Source organism: Opisthorchis viverrini, assembly GCF_000715545.1.
Source record: "Opisthorchis viverrini unplaced genomic scaffold opera_v5_150, whole genome shotgun sequence".
NCBI classification, from domain to species: Eukaryota; Metazoa; Platyhelminthes; class Trematoda; order Opisthorchiida; family Opisthorchiidae; genus Opisthorchis; species Opisthorchis viverrini.
In genome coordinates this window covers 12,404-38,936 of record NW_008751806.1, presented here as the reverse complement: position 1 = coordinate 38,936, position 26,533 = coordinate 12,404, and the positions used below count along the sequence as shown (strand labels likewise).

The 26,533-nt window shown below is 42.3% G+C and overlaps 1 protein-coding gene across 1 annotated transcript; it reads right to left on the bottom strand.

Annotated features, from left to right (window-relative positions):
• Positions 1-10,299: 10,299 nt before the first annotated feature.
• T265_14156 (hypothetical protein) lies at positions 10,300-23,383 on the bottom strand (the record flags this gene model as incomplete). The annotated part of the gene is made up of 3 exons (XM_009172289.1): positions 10,300-10,512; positions 14,794-14,933; positions 23,269-23,383. 3 exons carry the CDS (start codon positions 23,369-23,371, stop codon positions 10,399-10,401), a joined length of 357 nt encoding a protein of 118 aa, XP_009170553.1.
• Positions 23,384-26,533: the final 3,150 nt, after the last annotated feature.

Below are 26,533 nucleotides of genomic sequence, written 5' to 3'. Positions count from 1 at the left end.
AATAAGAGAGGTAGACGGATTACCAATCCTTTCTGAGCTAGCGTATTACTAGTTTCCCGCTGCGTCCGTACCAACTGGAATGTCCACAGCGGTTGATGTCCAAGCCGGTGAAAATGCATTTTTACTCCAGCTTCCTTTGATGGAGAAATCAATTTATGTTGAGATACTCGGCACAATTCGCTTGTTTATTCTGGCTGTTCAGTAAGAGGAGATCCAAGCCGGGAAAATGCATTTTTACTCCAGCTTCCTTTGATGGAGAAATCAATTTATGTTGAGATACTCGGCACAATTCGCTTGTTTATTCTGGCTGTTCAGTAAGAGGAGACATCTGAGACTGCATGTTCTTAGCAGAGTTCTGAAAAAGTCATTGATTGAGTTCGCACCCATCAAGATGGAGACGCGATCCAGGCTGGAACGCCTGGAAGCAGAGTACATCCGTTTCATTATTGTTGAATATATTAAGCATAGAGAGTGTCGCGAAACTCTGGGGAGATCCGAACCCACGACCCACCTCCTAGTAGGCTTAATTTCAGGTCCAGTTGTAAGATCACCCATGAGTGATATAGTGTTCCACTATTAATCGAAAAATCATGGGCTTGTATCTTCAAAGTGTCGCATGAGCTGTGCATTGCATGTGATTCCCAATAGGGAAGAAACAAGTCGGTAGAGGGCCGCTGGAGTCTCACTAATGACACTATTCTAAAGGAGGAATAATTTCACAAGTTAGGTGGAACCAGCATAGATTGACGTCACTTGCTGAACCGAAGCTCTTTCAACTACAACCATTAAGCCTTTAGCTCCGATTTGTCTGTGCTTTGGTTTCATTTCTGTGGACAAGTTTGCGCAATGTTCATTACGAAATACAACGTGGACTGAGTTCTCGTGAGACGCTAATGAACACACATCTACAGTCCGCTAATTAGCGAACGATTTTCACGGGAATACATAGTTGTATGATGATAATCGATAATTCACCTGCACTAGCCTGGCCACACGACGAGACTAATCAGTGGACTCGGAACTCGATAGTCAAGTTACCTTGTGAAGCGTTCCCTAATCAGCGTGATTTAATTGGATTTTACCTAATTATGGAGGCAGTTCAACAACAAATCTGGCAGTTGGAATTTCTCATTAGTGAAAGCAGTCTTATCCGATTACCACTTAATTGCCTCATTCCTAGAGCAGTCCCTGAATCCATTATCTTGTCATAAAGCTTCAACTTGTTCGGTAAGCTTCATCAGTGCTCCATACGCACTTGTAAGAATAGGCTTTCAAAGTGCTTTCAAGTGTTCATCTGGGGACTTTAACTAAGGAAACTGGCCCTAAAAAAGAAGTAGTTTCCCCTAAAACCGGCCCAATTATAACAGGACAGTTTTCTTGAGAAAACTAAAAGAAAGTATACTCATTTCCGTATTAATTTGGTTTTGACAGGAGACTTGCCTGGAACCCAACGAAATCTCTCGTTTATGATTTTTCAATGCGCCTGGATGTGCACTAGGCTGACTTATGTTTCATTTTACACAATATTTGAGATATCGCGAGAGATTGTTTAGGCGTACTGCACTACTCATAAATTTGCTGAAAACTCTTCAGGAACCAAAGACCGGCCTTGCTGTTCATGGGGCTTATGAGGTAGGCACAGTCTCCGAGTTTCCGTCAACCTTATGTCCTAACTGAACTCAATTTGGACAGGTTTCGAAAACTACACTCATTTGTGTATCAATTTGGTTTTCACGGGAGACTCAACGCAGTCTTTCGTTTATGACGTTCTTAACGAGATATTCCGCTGGGTTTCAGAGGAGTCTCTCGTTAAAACCAAACCGATATGCATATGAGCTTGGTCGTCGAGATCTCTCCAATTCGGGTTCAAGAAGAACACAAGATTGGCGAAAAGTCAGGAACCCAGCCTACCTGAGGATCCTCAAGAAGTGCGAAACCGGTCGGGAGCTGTCAAAGATATTTCAGCAAACTTTTGTGCAGTGTACTGCGTCTATAAAAACATCATAAGCAGAATGTAAGTTGAAGTGTAAAAGAAAGGAATAGATTATTTTGATTTATGCCCCGATTACACCTCGGTTGTTGCATTGTTCACAAAATACCAAGTCGATTTTTGTGACCCAAACTATCATAGTTATTCAGTTCTTATATAGCATACCAAACCCGTTCGCTGCAAAGACGTTAGGTGCAAGGAAACCCAATTATTAGCGCAATACACCCATTTGCAAACAAATTTGGTTTTACTAGACACTCACCTGGAACCCAGTTGAATCTCTAGTTTGTGATGTTTTCAATCAGATGAGTGTGCTGTACCAGGCCTCAAGAAGAGCGAAAACGGTCATGGGCTGTCGAAGAAATTTCAACAACCTTATGAATAGTGTACTACATTTAATCCAACTATTCTTGTTTCTAAATGTATCCGGGTATACTAGGCCAGATTTTTAATTCTTGTTTGCCCAACACCTTGACGGCTGCTTGTTTTTAGGCGATTTTCATTTCCCCCTCAGTCTAACTTTCCACGGTGCAAACCTTGAGTCATGAGCGTTTATCAGTTTCTCCTGCATGCGGATTCACACATGTCCCAAATAGCCTTTCTTCTCTGTTACTGTTCTACTAAATCGTTCTCCTCAGTACTGACTTCACAATTACACCACTTGCACCTTAGCCTAGCCAGCTGTTTTGATTCTTTTGGCATATTCTTGTAGTATCTCACACTTATACAGTTAATCACTAGACTACAGCCTGTCGGCTATGAGGCACAATGCGGCCTGGCATCCCATATTAGTTGAGTTTAATTTGTCAACTCAAAAGCAGTGCTTCAAAGTGCAGCAATTCCAGCTACTACAGCTTCGTTCATCGAGGATAAATAGAATAAGGGAATGAGAACCATTGAATGGAGCCTATGGATTAATCCACCCATTGATGTTGAATGGTTCGGTTTGTCTGGTATGGAATGAACTGGGTGCTTTGAAGTGGATGTACGGAAGTGCAATTGGCTGCTTGACACTGCCATATCTCTCAGGGTCACCAACCATTGGTTTGTCTCATCTAGCGGTCCCCATCCTGGGAGATAGCAGTTACCAAAGCGACAGAAGTGAAATGTAAGGGCTGTCATGTCTTGTCGCCAAATTATTACCACCCACCTCTTTATCGTCTCCGTCCCAAGCTTGGCATAGATGGTAGTGACTACTCAAAACATTTGCCCGATAATTGCCCCTCCCTATACCCAGTCATGAGCGCGTTGGATGGCACAAAACACACGCGATGTGCGCGTACTTTGGGTGATACCAGGTTGGGTGTAGGATCGCCTAATTTGAAAAGAAGATCAATTGAATCGCTCAGCTAACTACCGACCTTGACTGACAGCGCAGCTGGGCGGTTCCACAATTTTAGTCATGTGCTTCTCCTCTAAACGTTGCACCTGTGAGTCCGTGCCTGAGAAATCCAGCATCACTCTGGTGAAACTGTTCTTCCGTGGATCTTTGTTGCCTAATATAGGAGGTCCGCAGGATGCTACGGGTCTAAATACACACTTTTACCCAGTTCTTATGAGTTTCTGGTGCAAGACTAAATGTGAATTATTTTGGACGTGATTCAGCTTTCACGGTTTGTTTATGAAATTCGCACTTGATGTTTGAGTCATGTTTGAACCAAGCAGCCAGCATAAAGAAAGATTTAAACCGTCGGCTAAGTTGCACTTGAGATTAGTTACCGTCTGAGTCGAATCAGCATACACCCCATCTTCGTTTGAGCGGTCCCCTTGCTGTTCTGACAGCATTATTTATACAGTCCATCAGAAGCCTGATAAGCTATATTCATATTCTATCTACACCCGTGTCCTCAGGTTCAGGCTTAACGACAATTTGCCAACTTCTACCATCATTTAAACACATACTCATTTTTACGCCACGTGAGCATTTCTCTGATCACCGTTTATTGATCTATCTACTGGCTTTTGTCGGACAAATCACGAACTGAGTCGTCAGTTCAGACTCCCTCGTCTGAACAATATTCGTTGTGCTAAAGGTGATTCACGTTTGAATAAATCTGGCACATGATATTTCACAAAATTCTGTGGGAAAATTTGATTTATAAATGAAAACTACACAATTCAGGCGGTAGTGGCCGGTCAAAAGTCCGACTAACTATGATCAGCCCGCACAGGATATGATACCAATCTTCCTTCGACGGCGCGATCACGTGATCACTAAAGATGCCGTTATGTTGAGTGCCAGTCGTATTGGCGGTGGAGCTGGAATTCGGTTAATGCAATGAACCTGTGCACCTACCTGGATGAAAGGGAATCCAACAACTATAGCCAAATCACCTTGCATAGTCATGCAGACACTGTGTAACTGAATAGGATGATGACAGGAGAGATCTCCATGACACCAGAAACCTGAAAAAACCTTCCGGCCTATCTTCGAATATTCAGTCGGGATGGTGCAGTACGTCCATACGTCATAGGCGAACCAATTCTTGGGACGCACCGTATGAAGCATATTGTAACTGTTAAACTTTGCTTGCATTATTTACGTTGGTTCATCTCATAAATCGTTCCACTCCAATTCGTCTTCAGCACGCAGCACAGCCTTCAAAATGAGCTTCTCATACAGTCGGCTAATTCAGAGGTTTTGCAAATGTTCGACTTAAGATCTGGGTGCATTAGAGATGTATCTTATGAAATCAAAGGTTTGTGTAACATAGAAAGGACATTTTCCTCGGTTTCTGCTTACATGAGCTCACGTTCCAAACAGGTCAATCGTGGGGTAATTTATCGCGGTTTGAATCTTACTCTTGATACATTTTCGTCGGGTTTGTGATCGTTCACTCCGAAACCGCTTTGAATAGGCCAACTGAAAGTAAAGAATCTGTAACTTCGACTTATACACTCACCTTACGCCGGTTTGGTTTTGATGGAAAATTCACCTGGAACCAAGCTAAATCTCTCGTTCATGATGTCCTCAAGCAGCTGAATGCGTTGTATCAGACCACTATATATTGCAGTTGGCACAGTATTCGGGATAACGCGACACATTGTATGAACGTAATACACTAATCGTCCGCAACCAACGACCGACTTCGTTCTTTTTTGGGCTCATCAGGTTGGCTTAGTCCCCGAGTTTTCGTCAACCTTATGGTCTACGTGAAACCACACACAATTCGCCTTCTATAAAATCAACTTGGTAACTGCGCCTACCTGGGGTCAAAACCGGTCGTTGGCTGTCTAAGGGTTTGGAGCAACCTTACGAGAATTTTGTTGTTTATTCCACCAAAACTTCATGGTTGCCATTAACGTACATTTTAATCCCTACAAAACATTATGCCGCTAGTTTTAAGTTTGAACAGCACTGTTACGATTAGATGATGGCGGCTAAATCCATCCGTGCGTAGCCCTGTGAAGGGGTGCGATCAGGCTACCGACAGAATGATACTGGGTGACTTCCATCAACGAAAACATCATCACATAAGTGTCCCTGTTTGAAATTTGGGCCGCAGGTTTTTCCAGCAGGCAGTCTACTGAATCTCCCGGGCTAATGGGAACAGCTTTTCATTCACCTGAACTGTTTTCACCTTTAATGCGGATAGTAAAGGGGTATGGACCTATAAGGAACTACTTGGTGTTTTTAGACGTCACTTGGGGACGGATACGGTAAGCTTCTTCAGGCAGGACGATCATGAAACCGGCCTAAATAACACTGTCTTCTGGATAATTTCCCACGTTCGATATCCTCGATTACAGATAAGTATGAAGTTCGTCTGCTTTATACAAGGTTGTTTATTGCTCTATTTGGCTACGTTGTCACTCATGCGTCACACCCACTTTGAGCGGCCATATGGTTAAACTCCAAAACCAAATCTCGTTAAGAACGAACGTAGGCGTTTAATTTTACAGCCTGATACCACGGAGTTAACCCCAATCGGATTGATACACTGCATCAATACAGTTACTGGCAAAGTGTGTAATCTAGACTGGTATGTTTATGCAAACTGCGAAATAGGCACTACAGAAATTCTACCACCACCTTGGGTATCATTCCGATTACACGGCCATACAAGTACCCGATGTTGCCTACTTTATATAGTTATCAATGCCTCAGTCAACATAGCTATAAGTAGACCTCCGAGTCTCAAAACGAGTTTAAAGTTGTTTCAGTCTACTCAAAGCTGGCATCTGAGTGACGCAAACTCTCAACAAACTACGAATCTCCTCGTCTACCTTTGAAAATAAGTCGCTTCCGAGTCGCAGCCCAGTTGTGAATGAAACTCACAGGCAATCGGTACTAATCTGTTGCACGCCGGTTAGCTAAGCACAGAAAAGTAGTTCATCCCCAGGTGGTGCTCAGCAAAGGGTAGATCTCATCACATTCTCTGGGACTGCTTTCATTATCCATAAGGTTAACTGAACGCAAACAATTCTGATGGCTTACACTGATAATTTCTGCCAGTGCGCCATCTAGTGGCATGATCGTAAAAAGGCACAACTGATGTGGTTTTGACACCTCTTTTACCTCATCAGTCGTCCACATAGAACAAACATTTATGGATATAGGGCAAAATGCGGTGACTTGACTTGTGTATACTACTAAGTAAATTAGTCAGCTTCCTGGAATTGAAGGTCATCCCCGTACGAACAAAAGTTCAGATATTGCACTAGCAGGTTCAGCCAACTGTCTGGCAGAAAATGATATCTATGCTTTCAGGAGGACAAAACAGTACACTGGAAAGCACATGAAGTTGCAGCATGCTCGTAAAAAGAAAAGTGGTTGGAAACATTCAAATAATGCGCTTACGTTATTCCACTACCGGGAGCGTCTTAGGCGAAGCCTAAGACGCTTGGAACCTTAACCTACGCACTTGGTTCACCGTAAATTCCCTAACCTAATGTATCACTCAGAACTATGCCAAACGAGCGTAATTCTCATTTTTGGTAGCTTCTTTGGAATTTTGTTCGATCGGGAAAATGATGGTCAGGTCCCTCAAAATGTTTCCCTCTCAGTTACTTAATCACATTTTTCCAAAGTGCTGCCACCTTCACCTGTTGTTATTCAGATAATCAACGTAAATATCTCACCAAATATCTTCTCTTCTTACAGATGCCATCTTCCGCTGTGCAACGTGCGCTCGTTTCGATTTAGAAGACGTCGCCGTCAAACTGAAGGGATCAACTCGGTTCGTTTTTAAATGCCACAAGCCTGATGACATATCCTCCGATTAATATTCATCTCAACTCATGAGAGTGCTTACCTAAAGAAAACTGTAACGTACCACATTATTGGAAGCATATTGTTCGTTCAACTGGAATACCCCTTAGGTGCATAGCTACCATGCTACCCGAAGCAAGCAACGGGGCTGAGATACTGCCATTTGGCCGAACCTATATAAAGCCAGTCAAAAGGCTGGGCCATATCAAAGCCATAGACACTCCCGGAAGTATGTTAGCCTTGTAACCACTGAGCTTCTTTGGACAGACTACACTGCTAATTCAAAAAAGCGTTCTACACTAATTCAGTCCACCTTCTGTTGGGTGTGTCATTCAAAGACTTATGAATCCAATGAAGATGGGCAGCAAAATTCGCACAAGATCACATTTACAGGGTCAAAACCCTTCATGAGAAGTACACTGCCAAAAAACTGAAGATGAAACGGTACAGCCCAAAAGGCGAAAAATATCAACTGGTGAAACCAACAGCCCTTGAACCTAGAAAGTGTTCATTGTGTCGCTTCAATACGGACGGATTAAATATTCATGGTACAAGAGGTTTTATGGAACGTAATGAGTGGTTTTACAGGGGTTAGTTTTCACGGGGAAATAATCCATAAAACATGACGTAAGCGATTGAAAACATTAAGCCATCATCAAAAACGTCTTTAGGCCCCTAACTAAAGCTATCACGGGGGGGGGGGGATTTCCGCGAATGATGGACAGGGGTTAGTTTTCACGGGGAAATGATCCATAAAACATGACGTAAGCGATTGAAAACATTAAGCCATCATCAAAAACGTCTTTAGGCCCCTAACTAAAGCTATCACGGGGGGGGGGGGATTTCCGCGAATGATGGACGTGTAAATCATATGATGGAGTAAATGTAGGCGACTGAGGAAATCGCATCGGTTTACCGGAAATTCGTTAAGGACACGCTGGAGGTAAAACACAGAATATAAAACTGAACCACTTGGCATACTGGCTTCCTCAGAAAAATACTTCTGGGACTGGCACCAGGGCACAAAGTTTCCACAAACAAATTTAAAAAAATGAAATCAACACATATTTCTGCTATGTCGTTTCAAGCAAAAACAAGCAAATGAAGGAAGTATACATATTTTTGTGTCATTGAAGGAGTAGTGGACATGTACTTTGGGAAAGTTCGGTTTCAGCATGTCAAAAATCTTCAGTGGGAGTGGGTTTACCGCACTACAAACGTGCTACTAACAACGGAAAGAGTAGCCAAACAGTACAACCGAAAAGCGCATGGGAAGCCAGTGCAAGTCTCTGGAGGGGCACCAATTTTTTTAAAGTTGTTGTTAGAAACGGGACATAAGGACACTGGAGATACCGATGTCACTACATGAATGAATTCCTCCCCATCGAAATGGACTCAGTGGTTTCCAGTGGCTATTTTCGGAATAGCTGGGGTACTTTTAATCACCGCATTCATCAGCCACATTGGGGTGAGCAGGGTAGAAATGACTGTAAGCCGAGAGTAGTTTTTCCGATCGACATTTCACCTAAAAGACTTCGGAAAAATTAAGGTAGGACGTGATTCGACTGGTATCTTACGTCAAATTCTTCGGGAACAAAAATAACGATGTAACAGAATGGGTTGTACTCAGGTTTTTGATCGTCAGGTCACGGAATGGTAGACAAAAAACGCACGCCAGTGAACTCTTCATATCTGGTCTCACTGGGAAACTCACTAAATGAGGAAACCTTTATTCTGTTTGCTAGTGAATAGCATTTAAAATGCAGCTAATTTCACACATTTTTTCAAGATGCACTCTGACCTACCGTTATAATTTTCTGATGGTTGAATTCATTTAGCAGCCAAGTCATGTTTTATATCATCAAAAATTATAACTCACTGCCATTAAGAAACCCCAAGAGAGGTAAAGTGGAATGGGAACCAGACAAAGGCTTTGATGCTATCACAAATAATAAGCAGGATGTTGTCCATAAAATAGATAAATTCCTTCAGAACAGATGTCCACTGGCGATGTGGAAGGACCACCGAAGGATGAGCAACTACACATGAATTACGTTTGTTTTACACTGGTGGTTCATTAGTCCGGTTCATGTCGGCTCAACTCATAACCCCTGATCGCGGCTTTCTGGGACGACAAGATAGGTAAAGATTTGTCCAGCTCGCAGTTTACGCCATTCTGAAGGAGGCAGCAAGAACGGTGTGGATTTCAGTAGATGATGAATAGGTGTGCTTAACACTTGGTCTATACATCACAATTGGTTGGACTGAATGTTTTCGCTGAAAGCCGCCTTCAAATGAGACTCTATGGTGCCTCCAAAGTGTATATCCTCCAGTAGAATTGCATGAACGGGCGCGCTCGAATCACCATACAAAGGTCACCGATGGGCGTGATCTAAGCACTTTCTGCTGAACTGCCACTTCATGTTCCAAAAGTTCACTACTAGCTTAATTGAATGCTGTGGGATTTCAGTAGTTTGTGACTGCAATTATTAGGATTTACTGAAGTAGCAGTAGTAAGGAACTGCAATCGCATGATAAATAAAGAGGTGGAATTTGCGGATAAAATGTGGCCTGCCCGCATTCGAAAGTGCAGTTTGCTTGCGTAAATGCTTGATCACTGACAGCCTGGAACTGCCACTTCATGTTCCAAAAGTTCACTACTAGCTTAATTGAATGCTGTGGGATTTCAGTAGTTTGTGACTGCAATTATTAGGATTTACTGAAGTAGCAGTAGTAAGGAACTGCAATCGCATGATAAATAAAGAGGTGGAATTTGCGGATAAAATGTGGCCTGCCCGCATTCGAAAGTGCAGTTTGCTTGCGTAAATGCTTGATCACTGACAGCCTGGAACACTTCAAGTGTTCCACATCTGCAATCGGACGATATTCCAAAGAACTATGTGCAGTTGTTCGTTATTACTATTGAATATCATAATTCTAATTTTAACAATGATAGTAGTAAACTTAAACATCTTCGTGTGTCTTAAAATCCTGTGAATCACACTTGTGAGTTGTTCCACAAACTAACGGCAATTACCACTAACTTGAGGAATTGGAATCCCCAACTTGGTAACCACGCAAAGAACAAAAGATGCACGAAACAGCCTTCTAGTTTGTATTTGAAAAAAAAAAATCGCTAGAAAGGTTACACAACGACTGAAGAAAGATGTTTAATCTCAAAAAAATATTTATTTGCCTAGACATCCAGATAGCCTTTGGTAGCTTCCACGTACTTCATATCTCGGTCCAGTTGACACAACACACACCAAGGGCATAGAATACTTTGCAGACAGTCTTTGAATAGCGACCCCTGAAATGGGCAAATAAAGTTGGTATGGATCGCGTATTGAACAAACACTAGGGTCCGTTGTTGAGAACATGAGACATAAATGCATGGGATTTCTTAAAACGTTCGCAAATGCAATTCAAAGTTTACTTTTGAGACTGAAAGTCCGTTATCGGTTTTTACATGTTCTACCATTTGAAGGGATTTAAAAGCCGATTTTCCTCATTCATTAGGAAACCAAAACGTGTATACCTGCTTGATGGAGGATACTACTCATAAGGTTATTGAAAAGTTTTCGACCGGTTCAATTTGAAACCAGATTCATTTAAGCCTCTGGTAAAATAGTTTACCAGCATCATTTCGAAAGTGGCATTTCTTCTGCGTTGAGTTATCAGTTTAACTGAACACTCAGAGACGTCCAAATAAAGTCCATGTTCAGATCTCTCTGAATAAGAACCCTGTCGACGCGAAATTAAAGGAGTACATTGTTCCCATTTCTGAAGAAGAGTAGGAGGCATAAATCCTTCTAGAAAAGTCGGCAAAATTTTATCCAGTCCTTTGGTTGGGATTTGTGTTTAGGAAGTACAAAGTGAGGCTATTGGATGTGCAGTCTTTGGGCATGACTCTAAGGACTCAAGCGGTGGCACCGTGAGATTGGAATCTCTGCGTCTTCAGAGTTCTATCGGCCTTGAAGAGGTGAAATCACGCTTCTCGACTGCCAGAAACGCGTATGTAAATTTGTGCTATTTGTGGTGTCAAAATCGACATCATAGGGTCTTAAATGAGCAGTATATCAGATTACAGTGCAAGCACTTTTGTGCGGGTTGTATAAACGTTCGGCCCTGAAAATTCATCAATTTGGGTGAAGAGCTGAGACACCTTTAGTTCTTTGAGTATCAATCTCTCAGAACTGTAAGTGGTATCGGCTGAGACTAGCGAGGTTGGAAGATGATTAGGAGACGAGTTTCTAGCTAACAGAAAGTGCTCAAAGGATGCATCCAACACTAAAATCTAACTTGGCTCCGCCATGTGTTATAAATGCCGAGCTACTGCACACCGAATTCCTATCTGTAGTCTGTATTTTATTCGTTGTGGTGGAAACGTAGATGTGAGTGGATTTGACGTGGCGAACTGGAAAGAAGTGTCTTAAGAATATGCAGGTGTTGTTGGTTCCATTGGCCTTCCAGGATGAGATCCATTTGACACTCACAGTGCTCGGCTGCTGACACGGAACGATATGGTAACTAACTGATGTCGTGTGTGGTGATTCTGGTGTCTGTGTTAGGCTAGCTGAAGGTCATTCTCATTGCTACAGTTTTTCCTTTCGATTATTAGTAATTACTCAAAGAAACTGACACAACATTCGTGACAGTATATCAGCTGAACCTCTGTTATGTACTCCTTCTTCGTGGTGCACACTGTGGAATCAGTGAAAAACACAAAAGTGAGAGGTTACGATAGGGTTATGCTCGAATTTGGGAACCACCCAAGTATGTAATCTTGTACTTTTGTGTAATTTTGTGAAGATCCACAACGATCAGCCGAATCTGGGATAGGATGACCATTCTGTAACTCAACTCGGAAACCATACGTGAAGCCCCGAAGGAGCAATGCAACAAATCAATGGGATGCGAAATATGCAGACCACAACGCAGGGCAGATCGCCAGCAGGGCAACAAGATAGCAAGAAGGATAGATACCATCTAGCCAATCAAATTGGAAGGTATTAGATGCTCTTCGAAAACAAGATAAATGAAGACAGGCAAAGCAAAGTGTCTAGTTAACTGTGCGCTGACGGTGTCTTATTGTCTAGGAACGAAACCTTCACAAGCTAGTTGCTAATCTCGAAAAAAGAACGTCTGATTGATCAACCAACAGTCGTCAAAGTTCATTTGCAACAACTTAACGCTTTATATTTTCGAGATACGGCAGAATCCATAAGGTTACCAATGAAGTTATGGGAATCAAACCCACTGTTGAAGCCGGATACCAAACACAAAATCTGCAAGTACATTGTTAGAAACAGCTTGATCTTCATTGTGACAGGGATCGGTGACTGCATCCAAACCTGCTAGTTACTTACAGTCGAGAAACCGCAAACCAGCGTTGAGCGTAAGCCCACTATAACCATTATATACTGTGCTGCTTGGATACCCAAGAATGAAAAAGTGGCGTGATTACATGATCTTTTTGCTGTGTGTGTTTAAAAGAGTTGGAAAATGGACCAAAGGGGCTGCCTTCGGCTAATGTATTGATCAGAACGTCAGTACAGATTGTGCTGTCCGTGCTGTAAGGTTGTGTAGACATCCGATGGAAGAATGCGCATACCAATTGTCAAAATGTACCAACATCTGTGAATCACGGTAATTTGGATGTATTGAACGTCTGTACAGATTGTGCTGTCTGTGCTGTAAGGTTGTGTAGACATCCGATGGAAGAATGCGCATACCAATTGTCAAAATGTACCAACATCTGTGAATCACGGTAATTTGGATGTATCGTCTATAAACTATGGTATTGCGCGACTTTTTGACGTTACGACAGCATTTGCACAAATAATTGGATGAAAATCCGGTGAACTTAGTAAACGAATCCACTGAAACGAAATGTGCTGAAACGTGCCAATGTGAACTGATTCAGACGTTTGTTTTGAATCAACTTTCCCATGGACGTTATGTGCGGCCGGCCTCGAAATGTATGCGTTCTTTTGAACTGTAATAAAATAGTGCACTATTTCCCAGCCCACCAAAGTTTGCATGGCTAACCTGGTACATAATTCCTAAAGTGCGGTCCCGGTAAAGTAGAAGTGGTGCCAATTTCACCAGACATTTTTAGTCCTCTATGGGGGGGAGTTGTACGTTTTGCTTCATGAATACAAGGTTAGATGCTTACTGGTGAAACAGAGCGGCTCTTGAGCCAGTGCACAATCAATGGATGATTGCAATGTGGAGGGCAGTAGTATGTTGAACATTTATCCCCAGGTAGACTTGGTGATACATGTAGGTGATCGCTGTTAAGTATACTAGTAAGTATATCCCGGTAGTGCACAAATTTAGGGTAAAGACTCGGTTGATATTATGTGACGCCGCGGTCGATGATCATACATACAACACAAAGACATGCTCTCGAAGAGTACATGATGTAACATTTGGCAAGCGTGTCAAGCCGTGGTGAGTAAGCATATTCAAAATTCGAAATATGGTTTTATTTCTTACCTCTGTTGGGCACTCGTGATACGGCTTCTTTCAACCGACTGCTGAGCTTGGCGCGCAAACCAGCGGTCAGGTGACTTATTCGGAATTGGGCATGACGTGCGGTTTTCTGTGAAACCCATCTACCTACCTAGTTATTTTTCTATCTATCTATCTATCTATCTATCAATCTATCTATCTATCTAATCTATCTATCTATCTATCTATCTATCTATCTATCTATCTATCTATCTATCTATCTATCTATCTATCTATCTATCTATCTATCTATCTATCTATCTATCTATCTATCTATCTATCTATCTATCTATCTATCTATCTATCTATCTATCTATCTATCTATCTATCTATCTATCTATCTATCTATCTATCTATCTATCTATCTATCTATCTATCTATCTATCTATCTATCTATCTATCTATCTATCTATCTATCTATCTATCTATCTATCTATCTATCTATCTATCTATCTATCTATCTATCTATCTATCTATCTATCTATCTATCTATCTATCTATCTATCTATCTATCTATCTATCTATCTATCTATCTATCTATCTATCTATCTATCTATCTATCTATCTATCTATCTATCTATCTATCTATCTATCTATCTATCTATCTCCATTTGTGTGTTCGTCCGTCTGTCAGTCTGTAAGTCAGTAAGTCAGTCTGCCGTCTGTTTGTCTATTGCTATCCAATAAAGCCTTCCGAATGTCTATGACATGCTAGCAAAGGGTAGAATATCCCTAAACACATTCGTTAATCGAAAAGTTATCAGTGCTACCTTTTCACTGTAACGCCCATTGCATACGGCCAAATCCTGTCGCGCACATACACTAGGTGGTGGTAGTGACGTTGGTACTGCCGCAGAGAATGAACGAATGCACAATCCTTGTTGGATTTTTAAGATAGACTGACGTCACTTTGAGGTTATGGTCATCGTGTACGCTGCACGTGGGTTGTCATAAATCACAACACACGTGTGCCTATTTTAGATGGAAAATGTTACAATGATGTGTTATGAGCGACTGTAACGAAACTGATCGACGTTGAATTTATGGTACGTATGAATAGTTTGCTCGGACTTACGTAGATTCGTTCACGTCCACGATGAAACGTTCGAAGCATCATGATGGAGGCAGGTGTGATCAAGCTCCCAAACAGACATTCGCCGTATCGCTCGTACATATGGCAGATGTAACAAGGTGTACAGAATGTTACGTATAGACCTAAAATTTAAACAAAAAAGGAGGGGAATCCGTGAGTGAATTTCCATAACAGTCATTCTAACTACAAGTGATCAATCACTTGTCTTTATAGGATGTGCAATTTGACAACAAATAACGTTTTCCACACATACACGACAGCTGTTCAGTTCGATCCGGTCGAATTCTTTGGGCAGTCGATAGATTTGCCACAAGAAGTTCAACAATGACAGTCGGCGGAATCTTAAAAACATCCATTATTTAGACTAAAAAAACCAAGCTTTATTGATTATACAGGGTCTGAGATCGAACAGGCGAACAGAGGAGACATAAATGTCACAAAACACTGAAAAGTTGCACCAATCTCTTACGGAAGAGGCACGATTCGGTACGATATCACTAAATATCGCTAAATATTTTATTCAGCGTGCTCGACGAGATGTGTTTGGTCAATCAGATTTTCAAGAAGTAATATTTGGAAATGGACACATTTGCAATTAAAGGACAGATATATTAAAAATGTTATCATGTTTAAACAGATTGATCGATTAGATGAATAAATTTCTGTTGGCATGTTCAGTCAATAATAGTGCTTTGTCTCCTAAACACTTGAGTTTGCATCACGTGCCATCTTCCTCTGTCGAATGCCACAGAACACGTGACTTGTTATCTAACCGATCAGTCTATAAAGGCGTTTTCCCTGTATCAGCATCTACAAGCCTATCTCAAGTTTAAATATAGATCCAAACAATTCGGCCCTGCTTTGAAATGACAGACCTATAGGTATCACAAAATAATATCATCGCAGTAACCCATAGGAAGCAAGATCCGTTTTCACTTTTATTTTCATTGATTAACTACAAATAATGTTGTCCAAAGAGTGCATCACCGGTGGGGTACATCAGCCAGCCCCCATAAACTTCCTGTGACGATCCATAACTTCCTTAGGCTCGTTTTATATCACATCTGTCGCAAAATCCCATAATTATGGTCACAATCACACGTGTTCTCTCACAGAATTTTTATTGTTCTTCTATCGTATCCGTTACATGGTCCGATATCATTTGGCAATACTTCAGTATTTGACCACCTACTTGATGAACATGTCTGTTTGCCTATTTGTCTAAGAGTTTTATTTAGAACTAATTTCTTTTTAACTTTACTCCTGAGTGTATGAACCTATCCTTAACTTTTATTAGCTCTGGATAACAAGGGTTCAACAGGAAGCGTATCCCCTTGAGATGACGTTGATCAATACCGAAAAACCGAGAAGTATTTTGTCCTTATAGAAGATCGCCAGTGATGTAGAGAGAGAGAGAGAGAAAGATAGAGAGGGATAACTCACATTCTTAGTGGCCAATAGATGAGTGATTATCTTTCGGCTATGAGTGGCTGGTTAGCAGCATGATTAACTCTCAATTCGACAGGATATGGAGCTACTTATTCTTTACCAACCGAGTTCACATCACAAGACCACGTTTTAAAGGTCTCTTTAGGTGCCCAATTCTCAACTGGAGGGCCCCTGCAACTTGCGAGCTGTTTATTCCCCAATGGAAGCCGCTTAGCTACTCGAGGTAGTACGGAATTATGGAATTTTACGAAAGGTTTATCCTTCAGGTGCAGTCACTGCATGCTGTACAGCCTTCGCACAGATCTTTGTCGCGTATTGAAAAAAACAGTTCCCTTCGGTAGTCAGTAGTACAACACTCCAAAATATGTATCTTTCCTCTCTAAATTAGGAGACTTTAACACGTTGACCTCAAAATAATGGACCTATACGATAGTTGGTTACAACAAATCTTCGCTCTGGTATGTCACAATGTGTAGTTAATTCAATTGAGTTACAGACACTGTGAGCATTAATTGCGTCTGTTCACAAAATTCTCATTGAATTCTTTCATGTCTGCAGCTTATTTCTGACGAATGTCATAAAAATTCCTGATGTTCCCAGTAAAGCGAACCGATCACAGAGAAAAACAGTCATTTGTTACCACTATACTAACCGTGAATTTGACAGGTTTTTTCAGTTACTTGAAAGATCACAACGCTTAATCCGGGCCAGCTGATGCTGGCCCAACACCGTATAATTTTGATATAGCCTGTTAGTAGTATCTCTTCGTGGTTGAAAGCAACTAATTGACAGTTGACTAGAAGGGTATGAAAGTGTCTGCCTAGTTTCATCAAGTGACATCGAAAAACGAGTTATACTCAGGGATACACCTAGGAATAGAATTTATGAAGATTTGTGCCAATGAGTTTTATTTTCGTGTCCGGTTGCACATGGCTGCGCTGTTCGCACTTCACGGAAGATGAATCTCCGTTTGAACCTATCCCCTATGTTATGAGTAATATCAGTCATAGTTCTGTTTCCCTACTGTTCCTGAAATTTCGCTTCTTGCTGGGTGTCCTTGAAACATGTTCTGGTAAATCGAAAATATGCTGCTGGTCATGATTTATTCGACAAAACCACGGCCGTTCAGTAGTCAGCGTACACCGCCAGTCCACCTGCCACCTGATGGTTCGGCGTTTCGTAGAACTAACAAATGGTCCGGCCAAATTGAAAAGAAAGGATGAGAATGGATGGGACGTTGCCTCTATACATATGCATATACATCCTGTCAACAATGTCAATCTAGGCTGAAAAGCCGAGAAGCCCTTACAGCTGTTTCATCTTCATTGGGAATCATCATCTGTGCGCTTCTCACGAAACTCCGGAGAGCCTCGAACCCGCGACCTTCTGGCTTGAAGTTTGAACACTCAACCGCTCGGCCACGAGCGACCGAACAGTGGTGTGATTGATTCGCACCTAGTCGTTGCGTCTATCGTAGACGCTTTCGCGGTTTCCTTTCCTCCTTGCACAAATCCTTATCCGACCTACATCAGTTGGAAATTCAGGAAAATCAGTTAGCATAGGAGGACGTGATGTTTCAGGCGATGTCAGTCTTCCATTTGCTTCAAGCGGGTACGAAGACAGATGACTTTTACACAGGTTTATAGGGACGAATAGTAGGGAAAAATGGAATCATCTCCAAATGCAGGGATATGAGTTCATTTCCAGGAAGACGTAAACAGGTCAGACACTGGCCCATTCAACGTGATCAACCACACCGCTTCTGGCATCATCATCATCATCAGTTACTCGACATTTAGGTGAAGCAAGCTTTCTGTGTTTGTTGAGCAATCTGAACCGAAGGTCGTGATGTAGTCCCCTTCAGCACTGGCAGATTGGCCTTGTGCGCGTAGAAGTCATGAACTACAAGGCGATTTCTACACTGTTACTAAAATTACTTCCTTTCTAGCAAAAGCAAGGCACGATAACCCCACTGGTTGTGGTGCAAACTTGCCGGGTAAAGTGTCGTGGTTTTCGCTGGCGATAACGAAACAACGACCATCGTTTTCATGCTCAGCTAGTGAGGTCTTAATTGTAATATGAAACTGACCTAATTCAATTTGTTGAACGCTCGTCCGCGTTACAGACAAAGCAAAACCTCAAGTCTTTTCACACTATCATCAGTCTATGTGTGGCAAAGGGGGGAGGACTGCACGAAATGAGTGGAACTTCGCTCTGATAAGGCAGCACTCGAGGAGCCAGTTAGTCAGTACTTGATCACGTGATGTGGTTTTGTGATTGAAAGATGAGCCGCTGATCAGCCGCTCATGGTCGAACGATCAAGTATTCAACCACTAGCCGGAAGATCACTTGTTCGAAACTCTTCGTTTTTTCTTGGGATGTGAGCTGCTTCTGATTTCCAATACGTGTGAAAGAGCTGTACAGTGTCTTACGGTTTTCCAGTATAAGTTGGCTTCTTCGACAGGATGAATAAATCAATAAATCTTTGTTAATTCTCCTCAGACTACCATTAGTATGCTCATTTCTGATTACTCCATGCACATGATCGATGATGGCGATCGATTATCGCTGAATGAATTTCGATGGTTGACTGTGGTCACGGGAACAACCAATTCTCTACTCATTTTCAAAATGAGAATACTGGAAACTCCGCCGTAGAAGATACGAAGCACCAACGGCTCATCTGAAGAACTGCTTAGCTTCGGATCAGCTGGATCTGTTTCTACAGAGGATATACACAGAACCCATTTGAGGTTATTTCCAAATGGTTTTGTGGATGCTTTCAGTTACTTCTTGAAAAGAAGACGAATCGAAACATCCGATCAACAAGCACAGCTCTAATCATCATTCTTAACTGGACAATATCACTAATGGGATGATGAGTAACCTCGCGCCATTCACGGGCGCCGATCAACGATCACATAGTATTTTTGTCAGAAGCAGCGCTATCCGGATTGACCGAAGAGGCTGGTATATTTGAGCAGATTTAGGATACTGAAACAACAACGCATCAACTATGCGGCTTTGCCAAGGTAGATATCTCATGCCTGCCCTCAGGCATGTTTTGAACATGTTCGATTCTCCGTATCAATCTTCGTTCAACTATCTAATCAACCTTCTAGCATCAGTCATATAAGAGGTGTCTACAGACCTTCAAAGATACATTTCGGTTCGGCAAAAAAAACATGAGGATCGAAAGATTTTTGTTGTGAGGGTTGTGGGACTGGTGTTGTTTACGTTCACATTACTTGCTTGGAACGTCGTACTCCTATCCTGGCATAATTATTCTGGCAAGTCCGCACTAAATGGGGTGAGCGTGAACTCGAGTTTTGCTCTTATTAGCAGCAGTGCATATCAGCGGCCATGTCGGTGTTTGAACTCGGTACATTTGACATGCGAGGCGAGCTTGTTATCACTACTCTACTAGCACACACCGGACAGGCGTCGAACAGGCGAATGTGTTTACGTTTGAGCGATGTGACTGATATACCCGACTTCTAGAACGAAGAGTAGTGATTGACCTGGTTGTGAGGAATGATTGACGCGCCTGTCAGGGTTTCTCATAGGATTCATGCTGCTGATTAGCTACAATGAGAGCAAAACTCGAGTCCATTGCTTCTCCTCCTCTGGTGTGAACTCACAAGAATAATTACGTCAACACGGGAGGGCAACTGTTCGAACGAGGCCCAAAGTCGCCACACGTTTCCTTCAGTCGTTATGTACTAAAGTAAATAAATAAAGGTGGCTCGAATAATACCCAGGTGTCACGCTACCTGAAGGAAGCACGAGGCCTGAGATACTGTTAGGGTACATGTGCCTAGGCAGAAGCTGAGCTTGTGTTCGAACCGTGGAACTTCCTGTTGGAAAATTCAATTCTTAATAACTTGGCTATCTCGAACTTACCGGTCACCAAGACTACTCAAATAATTTACAGGTGTCAAGATAAATGAAGGAAGCACGAGGCCTGAGATACGGTTAGGGTACATGTGCCTAGACAGAAGCTGAGCTTGTGTTCGAACCGCGGAACTTCCTGTTGTCAAATTCACTTTTTAATCACTTGGCTATCTCGAGCTTACCGGTCACCAAGACTATGTTTATGGTGGCGTACAGCCGGTTGACAAGTTATTCTTACCGCGAACTGCAGTAACAATTCACTAATTTATGCATCCAGCATCAAATTCAGCTTCGACAAATAAATCCATCGGAAAGAAGACAGAGGTGAGTTGGGATATCTTTTGGACTTATCTTTAGCATACCTGATTATCAGGAAACTTCAGAGCCAAAATTTAAGACCGCTGGTCGAGAAATTCGCACACATGGAGTATATCTTTGGACTTGAAAACAGTAGAATCCGCTCAACGAACGTCTTTAAAACAGAACGCTTAACAAGACGTTGACAGAAATGGCTTGTTAATTTAAATACCCCTTTCAAAAGCGATTCGACTGCAGAATTTGTAAGTAGAAGGCTAACGTGTTGTACAGATAAAGGACACACTGCTTTTAATCTCTGTTCAAGTCTCGGTTCTGGCCATGTCACCAGGATGTATTTCTCAGACGAACTGTCACACTCCACCAGAATTTTTCTGTCCGGATACATTCGTACTGTTGGTAGTGACAGAAGACTTGGGAACGTAACGCATATTTTTTTCCAGCAAGCGAGGCCAGTGTATGTTGCTGGAGAGCGGAGAAGCACTGTAGGAATTCCGTTTTGGAAAATACCAAATCTGGCAAATGACTTAGTCCAAAATTGTCTTTCGAATAGTAACGATGAAAGTTCGTACTTTGGTGCCGTTCCTTTTCCTTCGAAACAGGTTGCTGTACGATCGCCATTTAGATAATCTGCCCGATTTTAGATGTTTCCATGACTAGGATCCCACCGTTCATTTNTTATGTACTAAAGTAAATAAATAAAGGTGGCTCGAATAATACCCAGGTGTCACGCTACCTGAAGGAAGCACGAGGCCTGAGATACTGTTAGGGAACATGTGCCTAGGCAGAAGCTGAGCTTGTGTTCGAACCGTGGAACTTCCTGTTGGAAAATTCAATTCTTAATAACTTGGCTATCTCGAACTTACCGGTCACCAAGACTATGTTTATGACGGCGTACAGCCGACTGGCAAGTTATGCTTACCGCGAACTCCAGTAACNTCCATCGGAAAGAAGACAGAGTTGAGTTGGGATATCTTTTGGACTTATCTTTAGCATACCTGATTATCAGGAAACTTCAGACCCAAAATTTAAGACCGCTGATCGAGAAATTCGCACACGTGGAGGATATCTTTGGACTTGAAAACAGTAGAATCCGCTCAACGAAGGTCTTTAAAACAGAACGCCTAACAAGAGGTTGACAAAAATGGCTTCTTAATTTATATACCCCGTTCAACAGCGATTCGATTGCAGAATTTGCAAGTAGGAGGCTAACGTGTTGTACAGACAAGGCGCACACTGCTTTTAACCTCTGTTGAAGTCTCGGTTTTGGCCATATCACCAGGATGTATTTCTCAGACGAACTGTCACACTCCAGCACAGTTTTTTTGTCCGGATACATTCGTACTGTTGGTGGTGGGTAAAGACTTGGGAACGTAGCGTATATTTTTCGTACAGCAAGTGAGGCCAGTGTATGTTGCTGGAGAGCGGAGAAGCACTGTAGGAATTCCATTTTGGAAAATACCAAATCTGATAAATGACTTAGTCCAAAATTGTCTTTTGAATAGAAACGATAAAAGTTCGTACTTTGGTGCCGTTCCTTTTCCTTCGAAACAGGTTGTTGTGCGATCGCCATTTAGATAATCTGCCCGATTTTAGATGTTTCCATGACTAGGATCCCACCGTTCATTTCAGAGGGTCACGCGTTGATGTCAATTCCTCTCATGGAAGGACAGTAACAGTGTCCCTCGTGACATATTAATCAACAGCAATTTCCCAGTGCAATTTGAATTTTGCGTGTATTCTTCTGCGTTTTTTGAAAGAATTACGGTGGCACTGTTGTAATGTGGCACGGATTCGACTACTCCTACCTGAAGTGTCTTTCAGAGGGTCACGCCTTGATGTCAATTCCCCTCATGGAAGGACAGTAACAGTGTCCCTCGTGACATATTAATCAACAGCAATTTCCCAGTGCAATTTGAATTTTGCGTGTATTCTTCTGCGTTTTTTGAAAGAATTACGGTGGCACTGTTGTAATATGGTACGGATTCGACTACTCCTACCTGAAGTGTCCCATTAAGCTTCGCTGGATTCGAAAAAATCTTACTGAAATGAGAAGTTTATGCAAACAACATCTAAATAAATGACGCTCATGGGGAGGCAATCGAACCACCGAATACCTGTTGACTAGAGAGACGTTCTAACCAACTAGCTGCTCGTCACACCTATGCATAAAATTTTGTGATGAGTGGGCATACGTGATGTAAACTTCAGGAAATCAATTCCGCTTGTATTCTTCTGCCACATAATCGGATGATATCATGTGATACCACCAAATATATCCACCTGGAAGAAGGTGAGCAATCTTTTGGGGTGATAATTCACCGTTTGTTTGGGCAACTGATGCTGGTGGCCTACAAAGTAATCTCAGTGCACAGTGACCTTCGGGCAAATTGGCTGTAAGCCTACCGGATGATGGACGTCAAATTCTTAGTGAAGAACAGTTACATTCGTATTCAAGAGCAGGTTTAAATCCCCTGCAGTTTACGCTTCTGTGAGGCAACAGTTTTCAACCGTTCACCTCAGATTTCATGGCCTGGACGTTGAGTTCATCACAAACTAATCCATAGGAAACCAGCAGACACATTATACACTTAACGCTTTATTTTGGTTGCTTAGCATACAGGAACAACGTTTTAGAACTTTTCGTCTGTCTCTCTTCTGCTGTCAATGGTGAAGGCTAGAAGATCCAGATGGGTATTTGATTTTAGCCTAATGAGTAAACTCTCATTTTAATAGGATGCGGCTGGTAGAGTGTTCAGTCTCAGTGGATACTCTTTCTAAACTGCTGTCTGAACTTACATGTTTTCCAGTCATTCCGACACCCGTACAACCCGTCATGCCAATCTCTGAATGGCACCTGCTTTGGTTGTATGATTATAGGTCCATGATGTTCATTCACCATCGTTTAAACTGTTTGATTCTGTGTTCGTCTACGTTCACATTGCGCGATAACGTATATACTTCTACCAAGACAAGCATATCGATTTCTGCGCACCTACAAGCCGAATCAAATACTTTTTATTTCGAATGAGAGCCTGAAAACTGTCTGTTCCAATTTTGATTTGTGCGCAGAAACGTGGGATTTATTGAGCCGGACAGAATCAGCAGTGGCATAGTTTGGGGACACTGACGTCGAATGCACACCTACCAGCCTCATTTGTGAACTCATGCTTCGAAAGGTGTAATTCGATATGAAGCTGCTGATTTATTGTTTCTTGTTTAATTCGTCTTGCTGTGCAGGCCGCGCTTTGAATCAATATTGTGTGAACTGACCTACCCGCTCGTGAGATAGACTTCAATTACAAATCCGTAAGAATCGTATCTGTTGTGTACTCGCCATTACAGATATTGGGTGAATTACTGTATTTAGACTTTGTCCTATGCGTGAAGTCCATCTGTGTTGACTACCCGAGAAGCACTGTACAGCTGTTTCATCAGCGGTGCGCATCTTTCTCAACTCAGATGGTTTTGAAACCGTGACATTCCGACAAGTGATGGAACACGTAACCGTTGGGATACAACTGGATGACCAGCAGCGTGGTTAGGTTTCATTTAGCCACTCATTCTTCAATCACGTAGAACATATCACGTGGTCGCGTATTGATCAACCCCTCCGAATAGCGACTTCTCAAATGGACGTTTCACATTCCCAGTGAAATTATCCATCTCTGAGCTTCTCATTTGTTCACCTGGTGAACTGAGTTTTGATAATATTCACCAGACATTTCATTCTGTTAGCGAAGCCTACACATGCTGTACAGCTGTTTCATTCTTGCTGGGAATCAACAACAATGTACATCTCACGAAACTCATAGAATTTCGGAACCTCGGCCTTCCGTTTTTTCCAAACTAAAACGACACTGTCTACCATCATCTTATGTAAAGCTGTTCTAAAACAGTGGATTTGGTCCATCCACTTTACAAATAATATGCTCAAAGTACCTTGAAAGCATGGGGCAATTTCTTCGACCACCGTCTCAACTTTTAAAAATTATGTTATGTTTTGAGGTTTACAGTAATAAAGTCCTGGACGCCTAGGTGCTTCCACCGAATCACAGACTCCTTGGGAAAATCTGACGTACAATCAAAGTGATATCCTGATAGATGAAGTAAGTTTCAAATGAGTAATTTGAAATAATCCTTACTAGCGACATAGGTGAAGGTACATCACCGGCCGATAAAATAAGAAGGTCTTATTAGAGGGGAAGAAAGCACAAAGGTGGATTGGAAAAGAATATCCCCTCCAGGTAAATCGACAGATAACGCAAATGCTGTCGATGCGATAGCTTATGGAGACGACATTTTACACCAACCTGCGTTACACTAACAGCTCGACTTCAGCCTAACAGTCCGGTTGGGAAATTTTCGAATGCTTGATGTCGGAATCAAAAGTTTCCTATACTACCGATGGGTCCCCACCGTTGGTATGGAAGTATACACGAATTTCGGCACAGATATTGGCTCTCAGTTTAATAGTTACTGTGTTTGATGTAGCACACTACTCATGAGGGTGCTGAAAAATCTTGAGAAAATTATAAACGAGAGATTCATCTGGGTTCCACGTGTGTCTCACATCAAACTAAATCGATACGCAAATAATCGTTCACACAGCCTGTTTTGGTGCCCGACACAGGTTTTCCCTTTCAGTTAAGTGGGAAAAACGCCACGAGAAGGTCTTTGCTAGAAACCCTCCAGCAACTCCGATTTCGGCGCTTCAGTGGGGGTTAAAATACAACGTAATTTGTTTTCAAAACACAACTCGGCGACCTTTCAACGTGGTGCACACAACCGAGTGCGATATACCATCAACACATACCGGCTGCTTGTGGCATCAGAACCTAAAATTTCGCCATGCAATCAAACCAACTCACCTGCATTATCTCGCTGCCGTGGAATATGGGGGTAAGAACAGGCCGCTGGACTATAGGGTCACGATGTCCCTGCTTTCAATCTTTGGGAAGTGCATAGAGGTGCTCAACAAAGAGGGGAGACAATGATCATGGACGTTTGAAGGCTTTTTTCAAAACATGATACAGTTTGACGCTGGCAACTTGGATCACTTGTGCACTCCGGTTTGCCTCCGTCAAGGCTCCCACCAACAGAATATAAGTAGCTCAGTGGAAGATTAAAAAACTTCACCCGATGAGTGGAACTTCTGTCTGAGAAGTCGTTGCTCGAGGAGGCAGTCAACACGTGTGACCGCTTGATTTGGATCCCGTGATTGAAAGATGAGCGGCGCTATATCCTGTCTAAGTGCGAGTTAATCACACTGCTGGTCAGCCACTCGTGGCCGAACGGTTAAGTGTTCAAATTACTAGCCGGGAGGTCGCGGGTTCGAGACTCATCGGAGTTTCGCGAGATGCGCACTGGTGATGATTCCCAATAAGGGTGAAACAGCTGTACAGTGCTTTTCGGCTTTTCAGCATAGATTGACTTCACTTACAGGACGAAGTCCCACAGAGAGACATGTGGCTACATGTCGAAAAGTATAGCAAAACCGGTTTCGAAAAAGTTTGGTGACAATCGGTAGGTTTATTACAGGGCAACGTTTCGCTTTTGACACAAAGGCTTCGTCAGGCCAAGTGATTGGGTTCAGAGCTTGGTCGAGATTTAAGGTAGAAGGAGAACCAATCAGATGAGTCGAGTTAAATCTCTGTTGGGTTCAGCCGAAGGATTTTTGTGCGTTAGGGTGGGTGAAGAAGTCTTGGGCCGATGGGGAAACCTACATGTGTTTGGGTCCAGGGTAGGGTCAATTTCTTCTGGTTCGGTCCACAGATGATCCCTATTGAACGTCGTTTGAACTTTCGCGCCGTATGTGCGGATGAGCTGGTGCCAAGATAGTTGTGTAAAGTGGATGCTGCGTACTTTGGTAGGGTTGAAATTTCCAATCCCTCCACCAAAGTTTTAGAAAACGATGACTACTCTCTCAAGTATTTTCCACCTGATAATAGCAAAACCGAAAGTTTGAATGATTAATGCTTCTTCTTCTAAGTAGCTAAGACGGCGGAGTAATTCGTGCGACGAATAAACTGGCAGGCTGAGAGGTTGTCACTCGAGGACAGTT